General features: G+C 34.7%; 1 protein-coding gene across 1 annotated transcript; it reads right to left on the bottom strand.

Annotated features, from left to right (window-relative positions):
* Positions 1–677: 677 nt before the first annotated feature.
* LOC136801233 (small ribosomal subunit protein eS27-like) lies at positions 678–9,340 on the bottom strand. The gene is made up of 4 exons (XM_067057866.1): positions 9,250–9,340; positions 9,026–9,134; positions 5,384–5,494; positions 678–891 (listed from the first exon to the last, which is right to left on the bottom strand). The coding sequence occupies exons 1-4, from the start codon at positions 9,253–9,255 to the stop codon at positions 863–865; spliced, it is 255 nt and encodes an 84-aa protein (XP_066913967.1). The 5' UTR covers positions 9,256–9,340; the 3' UTR covers positions 678–862.
* Between the last annotated feature and the right edge of the window lie 201 nt (positions 9,341–9,541).

Raw genomic sequence — 9,541 nt, 5'->3', positions numbered from 1 at the left:
AAGTTCCCTTATGACGTCATAATTTGAGACTTATGACGTCACATTCGTCGTAACTCGAGTTTTCCGGGGCCTCCGTCCACATAGTACGTGGTACGCAATAAAATGTCGAAAATCGAGTACCCCCTCCCCCCTATATGCAAGCGTACGCAAATGGCTATACCCCCTGTAAAAGTTCTCTCTGGTATCTAATAGGCGAGGGTTGGAATAAAAATGTCCTGGGTAGAAAATTTTTGTCACTCGAAATATTTTTTTTTAATTTTTTTTTAGAGTTACGTAACTCGAAAATAAATTTTTTATGTTTTTTCGCAGCAAGAGGGAAGTTATCCCAAAAATATTTTTAATAATTTTTATGCGAAAATTCTCATTTTTATCCAACGATTCGCGAAAGTTAATGCTCGCGAAAAACATTTTTTTGCTCTTTTTCCAGCTAAAATTGAACAAAAATAGGTCGTTTGCCAAAATTAATCCTCGCCAAATTGCACCAAAACAAATTTATTTTCACCAAAATTTCTTCTCTTTAAGAGTGTGCGATTTGGCTATTCGCATACGTGTGATTCTGTGCAGTCAAAATAGTGAAGAAAGTTTCCAGATGCATCTGATTCAATGATTTTGCTTGTGATCTGACGATGGTTAACTACATGCATTTTCAGAACTTTTAAAAGAATTGAAACGAAATATTTTGAAAAGTAATCTCAAGCACAAATCTTTTCCCAACTCATTAAGGATTGAATTTTACAATGTACAAAATATTATTTTAAATGATATATTTCGAGTGATATCCATCAGTAGGTGTATATAATCCTTCAGGTGATAAGTTGGCAAACGGTTTACGCTTGACATCCCCTCATTTCATTGATCGAATTTATTGTGGCTTCTTCCTGAATGAACACCCTAGTAAAAAAAAAGAAAACAAATTTGGTGAGAAATATGGCAGGGCAAGTAGCCGCCAGTCCGGTGAAAAATTAATAATGAAATTATAAAAATTAACCCTGATTGAAAAATAATGAAAATCTTATTAAGCCTAGTCAAATTTATAGTTTTAACGCCAGGTAATCATACGAAACTAAGACTGTTGCAAGTTGCTCACGTGGACAGTCAAAAAATATTCTTATTGAAGCTACCTTAAATTTGTTTCTTTCCTAGGAAAGCTCTTCAGGATTAAAAGTAATCAAAATTGCAACACAAATTCATTTATATGTGAGGTCTGTTAGCACAAAAAAAATTTCAGATGGTGATAAAAGCATGAAATTTGGCACAGATGATCCTTGGAGGGTTTAAAACTTAATTTTAAACAGTAACACCAAAATTGTCACATTGCCACCTGCCAGATGACGTTTTTGAAAATATTCAAATTCTGATGGTTCCAGAAAGAGCGTGAAATGCTGATGGAAATTGAGGTATAAAACATGACTTGAAAATCTCCCTATCAAAAGTTATGAAGGTTTAAAGTTCCAGGCAAAACTTAAAAACCTCATAATTTTGAAACAAATTGACCAAATTTCATGTTTTAAACATGAATTTGTATCAAAATTTATTGCTTTTTCTTATTTTGATGCTCAAATCCTACAGAATACTAAAACTTAAATTTTGAGATTTACAAGGCAAATCAACGCAAATCAACGCAGCGTTGTCCCTTCAGGAACACAGTGTACAACCGACTGATTTTTGGACCTACCTGGAGGTCCTATAAATTAACTGTTGTCTTCAGCCCTGTGAATTCAGACAAAATCATATCGGCATGTAAGTGCCGGCCAAAACCGGGCGTAGGCCGGCAAAATTTTGCCGACCTAGAGGTCATTTTAGGTCGGTAAAGCCGTCCTAAGTAGCTTGCTTAGGTCGGCAAAAACAATAAATTTCCTACAGTTAGTTTAACAACCTTAATAATTGTGTTAATAAGTTTTATGTTTTATAAAGAGAATGGAATGAGGCTCAATTATCATGTGATTAGATAAACCTAACAAATAATATTTTTCCATATCTTCTGAAGTATTAAGTTATTAAGTGCTACCAGACCTCACTAAAAAGGCGTGAAAGCATGAGAAATTGCTAAATTGTAGTTTAAGGGTCAAAAATGGATTTAAATCTCGGACCTAAACAGGTGCCAATTTTTGGGTCTGTGATTTAATGCATTTTTGACCCCTGCAATTGTGTAAAGTTTCATGCTTTTACACCTTTGTGCACAATGTTAATGACTTTTGGTACATCTAGACTGCACTATTATACATTTTGTACTTTAAATACCTTAAGAGAAGAAACTTTGGCAAATAACCCCATTATTTTGCCATTTTCGGTGCAACTTGGCAGAATTTATTTTGACAATTTAATTTAATTTCTAAATTTGTCAAGAATTAATTTTGGCAAACGACCCTTTTTTGTTCAAAATGTTAACTGAAAAGTAGGAAAAAAGGGCTTTTAGGAGAAATAGAGACTAAATTGAAAGAATTTACTTTGGCGATTACCTATAAATTTTTTTCCTTAAGATAAGAAAAAATTAACTAAGTTAAAAAGAAATGAAATTTTAACTAAGAAAAGTGTTACAACTTTTGGATTACTAAAGTGCTTCCAGGGGGGGGGTCTTGCAGTTACTCCTTGACACTATGTGGAGTAACTGCAATTTTGGACATTTTCTACAGACACCACCACCCTTGCAGTTATTCCATAGTGTACTAACTGATTTTACCCTCAAAATTGGTGTATACCACCCCCAAAAATGCCAAATTTGGCAATTTTTTCACTAAATTCCTCATTTTTGATACCATTTTACTGGGTACGTCTTATTAACGACCGTTCAAGAGTTAAATATCTCAATCATTTTCCAAGTTTGTTAAAATATCTTTCATGCCTTGATTGACAGATTGAAGAAAAAATTTTGTGATTTTTTTTTTACTTTTGAAAAAAATTATTTGAATTTTTTTGCTTCCGGAATTTTTAAAAAACCTAAAATTTTAAGTGAAAAATTGAAAAATGTGCTCACTTAGTACACCATATCCTACCAAAATCGACAATTTTGGGCTTAGGCACCACCCATGTTGCAGTTAGTCCACTGGTGGAGTAACTGTTTTTCCCAAATTTTGGTTTATGTACCACCACGGTAGTAATTGTCATAGTGTTTATATAATAACTGCATGACCCCCCCCCCTGGTGCTTCCCATCATAACCTTAGGAACAAACTTAAGGACCGTCTTTACACTCAAAATCAATTCTACTCAATAAAGTTCAGAACATGTAAATTTTGGTTCTGCATCATATTCTGAAGTCAGAAATATGAATTTGTTTGTGGTTTTCGAGATATTTCCATTTATGTAAAAGCCTTACTCTTTGTGTTTACTGAACCTTATCAAAATTTCTTATTAAGTCGAACTTACATCTGTTTCTTTTCATGTTTAATCTCTTCTGTAAACAAAACAGAACAACTTTTTCTTAGTCAGAAGGCTAAAAATCATATTGAACAAGCAACATGCTGAATGGACCTACCTGATGATGAAACTTAGATAGCAATAAGGAGAAAAGCAATCATTAAGAAAATATAGCGCTTAGCGAAAATGCATTAAATGTCATCATTGATTGTTGATGGGGGGAGGTGTTTAGGGAAAAAAGAAATAGAAAGTTCCAGGGGGGGTCGGTACTAAAATCTCAGACATCATGACATTTAGTGACGTGGTGGTACTGCAAAAAAGCCCAAAAATGATTTTAGTACCATGTGTACTAAAATACCAAAAAGGGTGGTACCTGAAAGAAATTTTTGAAAAATCTCAGTATTTTGTTCTAAAATCAGCCAAAATGGAGCATTTTTTTAACAATTTTGGAAAAAATTTGATTTTTTTTCTTCAGGAATTTTCGAAAAAATCTTCAGAAATCTTTCAGAATTTTTCTAATTTTTTAAATATTTTTTAAAAATATTTTTATGTACAGTTCAGCACAATTTAGTAATAAAATTATATTATTTTGCAGATTGATGCACTAAATTCGACTAGGTTTGTAACAATGACCCAATTTTGGTAAATTTAAAGCCGTAAAAGGGCAAAAAATGGGTGGTATCTATGTTAAATTGCTCAAAATAATTTTAGTACATGTGTACTAAAATAACATTTTCGAAAAATAGGTGGGGGTATGTCAAAAATTAGCGAAAATCCTTTTAGTACTCATGTATGTCTTACATTTTAGTACTGACCCCCCCCCTGAAAGTTCTGGTTGCAAAATTGCAAAAGTTTTATTGACAATTGAATCTTGCTTGATGGTGGCATTGTTATCAATAATCTTTTTAAGTGAAAAAACAAAGAAATGTATGGAAAAAGCCCAATTCAAATCTGCAAAAACGGCGATTTCCGGCATATTTCCGACATTTTCAGCCGGAAAAATCTTTTTCTCAAAAATCGGACTCGGCCATGTTTTGGGCATTGTTATTAGGCATCTTTGAGCAAAAAATCAGAAAAAACTAATGATAAAATCTCAAGAAAATGCCAAATAAACAGAAAAAACTAATGATGAAATCTTGAGAAAATGCCAAAAAAACGGGTTTTCCGGCATATTTCCGGCATTTTCGGCCGGAAATAATTTTTTTTCGAAAATCGGGCTCCGTCACATTTTGGGTATTGCCATTTTGCATCATTGTGCAAAAAATTAGAAAAAACTAATGATGAGCCGATCCCGAGAAAAGCTGGCAACAGACGAACGGACGGACGGACAAGGGTTAATTTAAAGGACTACCTTAGGGTAGGTCCAAAAAGTAAGTGGTTGGGCAAGTTGAACTCTTTGAAGTTAACAAACGTTATATTTTTCAAAGCATTGTAATTTCTACTCACTTTGTGCATAATAATCCTAATTGATTACATTTGATAGATAATTTTATTGGCTTTCAGAAATATATACCTTTATCATGAAAAAATTTCAGGAAAAAAAGTTAAATCGAAAAAACAAACACCATACATCAAGCTGCATCAAGTGTAAAGACAGTCCTTAAGATTAGTTCAATAGAAATATTTCTTGCAGATTCAATGCAGTCATCTTATGATTGTTTGGGTTTCCTGCAACCCATAAAAAGTGACAGCTTGACCAAAATCACCAAAAGAAGCAGTATTAAAGATATTTTTAAAATATATTTGTTTTTTATTACTATTATACAGCTTCTTAACCTCAAAGTTGTGCTGATATCCCAAAAGAAATGAAAAATGTTTAGAAAATTTTTTTCTATTCTTGCTCACTCTTTTTTGATTGGTAAAGTGATTCAGACCTTCCATGACTGTCAATCTGACTTTGACAAATCTCTAGTTAAAATTTTTTCTTTCTATACGTATAAAGTCTACATTGGGAAAGCAAGGTTAAAAAAATGGGTTACCCCTTTGTTTTGAATAACCCTTTTTTTTTTAATAAAGTTATTTAATACCTTCTGTTAATCTGGCTCTTCCACCAGTTGGTTGACATAAAACAGTTGAGCAGCTGACACATAAGACTACAGTTTGTGCGTGACTGAAAACGGTGGTGATTTTATAACATCCTGTAAAAAAAATAAATCAAGTTTGAGTTATCCTGTAAGGCAATTTTAATCTTCTCATCACAATTTCATACATTTTACAGCATTTTAAATAATCCTGAAAATGGATGAATATATTAAGTCTTGTGCTTTGGTAACCAGAGAGTCAGGCAAGGTGTGTAACCTCCATTCAACAAGTTTTTAATACAGTTATACAGACGCCTGATCGCAAACAAATCTGCTTGTGACTGTCTTATCACATCCAACTTATCTGATTTTCCCAAAAAGTTTACCAATTTTGTGTGACACAGGTTTGCGTGAGCATGAAAATATGTGTGAATGTACAAATTTTGAAAAATATGTGTGAAATTAGAGTTTGCTATAGGGCTCTGGATGGGAAGGGGGAACAGTTGTACTTTTTACCAGACCCCCGCGCTCGATAAGATCGATCATCGGAACGGCTCGATATGTGATGGATGGATTACTTAACTTAACGATCCAGATAGGAGATCGATGGAAGATTCAGCCATTAAAAAATCTTGAGTATCGATCCTTTGTTGATCCATTATCGAGCTAGTATTTCAATCGAGTATATCGATTCATCATTGATCGTTAATTGATTTTTTATCGATCGTAAATCGATAGGTAATCGATAGAAAGAAAGATCAATTAATATTAAAGCACAATTTTTAGAAAGAGTCGATAGGGTCGATAATATCGATAAAAGATCGATGATAGATCGATAACTAATCATAAGCTTAAAAAATCTTGAGTATCGATCCTCTATCGATCTCCTATCCGGATCGCTAAGTAATCTATCGATCAGTCATCGAGCCGTTCTGATGACCGATCCTATCGAGCGCGGGGGTCTGGTTTTCAAACTAAAATACCCTACAAAATTGACTTAAAACTTTGCCAAATAACAGTTAGGGGTCACTCGCATATTGATTTTTCCTGCAACTAACGTCATTGTGACACTATCTGAAGAACCCCCCACCCCTCTTTCTTAGCGTCATTTACATTAATTATAGCAAAAATCGATGAAAGTAATTTTTCTTCTATATTATTACAGATATTGATATTCCAGCCACATTAATTTTTGTGCTTCGTTTCGCTTGGTTTTAAAACAGTGGTTTTGACTTATGACTTTCACATTTGTTTGTCCCCAGACAAACGGGTCCTTATTTTGTCATATTTATGTAGACGGTCCATCAGCGCGGCCCTTGTATATCAAAATACGGCCCATCTATTTTTTATTGCGGTATCTCTGTTTTTATGGTTAGGGAGATAATAACATTTTCCTACAAACGTAACGGAAGAGTATTGGATATCATCTCTGTTATATTTTATGCATTTGAATTATAAGATGGCAGGTGTAGCGAAGGACGGAATACAAAATGTTACAGGTTTGAAAATCAATATTCTGTTGAAATTTCTTAGCGTCAAAGGCTCTGACCCCCACCCCCTCGCGTCACAATGACGTTAGTTGCAGGAAACATCGATATGCGAGCGACCCCTTACTTGAAAATATAAGCTGTATTGGGAAGTCTTTACTTGGTGCCCAGTGCAGTGCCTAATTCTATGAACCTTTTTGTTTCTCCATTCGCCATATTCAATTATATGCAAAAATATAGGGATGAAATAGTGTCGTTGGATTTGGTTGGAAAATATGCAAAACATATGCAAGTTTACACAAAGATTAACAAAACAACAAAGCATCTGATAAAGAAATAGTCGAACGTGCGCAACGCACTGGGCTCAACTTCAGTGGCTTCAAATCATTCAAAGGCTCAATTGTAGACCCCCAGATATTCACCCAATGAACAAGTGTGCCAAATTTCAACCAAATCCGATCATTTTGGAGGCCTGTAGACTGCTCCAAAGCTTTAGCCTCGTTTTGGCAAAAAACTCGTTCCCAGGCCCCAAAAATCAAAATTTTTGAAAAAAGCAAAAAGCACCCCCAGATATTCACCCAAGGAACAAGTGTGCAAAATTTCAGCCAAATCGAACAATTTTAGGCCCCAAAAATCAAAATTTTCAAAAAAAGAAAAAGACGCCCCCAGATATTCACCCAAGGAACAAGTGTGCAAAATTTCAGCCAAATCCAAGCATTTTTGAAGTCTCCAGGCTGCCCTAAAGTTTTAGCCTCATTTTGGCGAAAAACTCATCCCCAGGCCCCAAAAATCAAAATTTTCATAAAAAGAAAAAAATGCCCCCAGATATTCACCCAAGGAACAAGTGTGCAAAATTTTAGCCAAATCCAAGCATTTTTGAAGTCTCCAGGCTGCCCTAAAGTTTTAGCCTCGTTTTGGCGAAAAACTCGTCCCTAGGCCCCAAAAATCAAAATTTTCAAAAAAAGAAAAAAACACCCCCAGATATTCACCCAAGGAACAAGTGTGCAGAATTTCAGCCAAATCCAAGCATTTTTGAAGTCTCCAGGCTGCCCTAAAGTTTTAGCCTCGTTTTGGTGAAAAACTCGTCCCCAGGCCCCAAAAATCAAAATTTTCAAAAAAAGAAAAAAACACCCCCAGATATTCACCCAAGGAACAAGTGTGCAAAAATTTCAGCCAAATCCAAGCATTTTTGAAGTCTCCAGGCTGCCCTAAAGTTTTAGCCTCGTTTTGGCGAAAAACTCGTCCCTAGGCCCCAAAAATCAAAATTTTCAAAAAAAGAAAAAAACACCCCCAGATATTCACCCAAGGAACAAGTGTGCAAAATTTCAGCCATATCCAAGCATTTTTGAAGTCTCCAGGCTGCCCTAAAGTTTTAGCCTCGTTTTGGCGAAAAACTCGTCCCCAGGCCCCAAAAATCAAAATTTTCAAAAAAAGAAAAAAACACCCCCAGATATTCACCCAAGGAACAAGTGTGCAAAATTTCAGCCAAATCCAAGCATTTTTGAAGTCTACAGGCTGCCCTAAAGTTTTTGTGACAGACAGACAGACACACACACACACACACACAGACATTGTCAGATTGTAGCTCAACTGAAGTTGAGAATATTATACACAACCAAACAATACATACTGTCCAGTATGGATTCCACGAAATCTCGCGCCGAAGATATTTTTCCGTGCAGCAAGCCTCGCGCCAAGCAAAATTTCTTTTGTACCAACATTCAATTTTTCAATAAGGGTGCAAGATGGGAAAAGAGGCGCACGCGCCAACATAATTAATAAATTGCAAATTTTACCACCAGACATAGAATGTTAGATTGAATTCTGCCATTCTTTCCACAGCACTAAGGAAAGCATCAAGGTCCTTTATCCACAAATGGTTAATTAGGTTGGATTGTCTTATACTTATCGTACATTCGTCGCACACCCAAATGAGGCTAATGATGATGTAAAAATTACTAGCCTTCCTCTATTTCATTATTCAATTGTACCAGAATCAAATAATGAGTGAGTGATTTAAGTGGCTAGTTTGAATACTGAATTTGTAAGTCAGCAGAGAAAAGTGCTAACTCAGCAAATCAAAGATATTTTATGTAACAAGTTCAGTAGGTCTTAACTCCATTACTTTTAAATGTGATTTAATGTTGTAAAGTTTTATTACCTGGACACTTAACATCCATAAAATATGAGTTGGGAGAGGGCACTAGCCTTGAAAACTTGTGTTTTCTTCGTTCTTCCTCAAGGGATGGGTTTAGCAAGTCTTTGAACAGCTAAAAAGAAAGAAATAACAAACTCAACACATGATACCAACATCAAACTCCAAAATATTCCAAAAATAATCCAGAATAAAACAATAACAACCAAAATACCAAATAAATTACATACAGGCATATTGCTGCTTCTGTGCTATCGCTTGACTATTTGACTGAAAGGAGCCTGGGTAACAGAACCATGTCTCTTATTCGAAAATGTTACGCCATGTGAGCGCAACATATAATATCGGAATTTACCGAACAGGCAAAAATTCTAAAATTTTCTTACAAAAACTACTTTTTCTTCAAAAATCATGCAAAAATATTCGATTATATTGGAATTCGCAGTAACTTATATCTTTTATTTGTGAAATTAGACGGTCTAAATCTCAAAAATAAGAAAATTACCAAATATTAGCACTCTA

Source organism: Clytia hemisphaerica, unplaced genomic scaffold, assembly GCF_902728285.1.
Source record: "Clytia hemisphaerica strain Z4C2 unplaced genomic scaffold, Clytia hemisphaerica genome assembly, whole genome shotgun sequence".
Taxonomy (NCBI): Eukaryota; Metazoa; Cnidaria; class Hydrozoa; order Leptothecata; family Clytiidae; genus Clytia; species Clytia hemisphaerica.
This window is presented reverse-complemented; position numbering and strand designations above follow the sequence as displayed.

What these genes read in the sequence shown, in the direction of transcription:
- LOC136801233 (XM_067057866.1), bottom strand. An exon ending in TATGGATGTTAAGTGTCCAG is followed by an intron (nt 5,495 to 9,025) that starts GTAATAAAACTT and finishes TTTTTTTTACAG; the next exon opens with GATGTTATAAAATCACCACC. An exon ending in AAGAGCCAGATTAACAGAAG is followed by an intron (nt 892 to 5,383) that starts GTATTAAATAAC and finishes TTTTTTTACTAG; the next exon opens with GGTGTTCATTCAGGAAGAAG.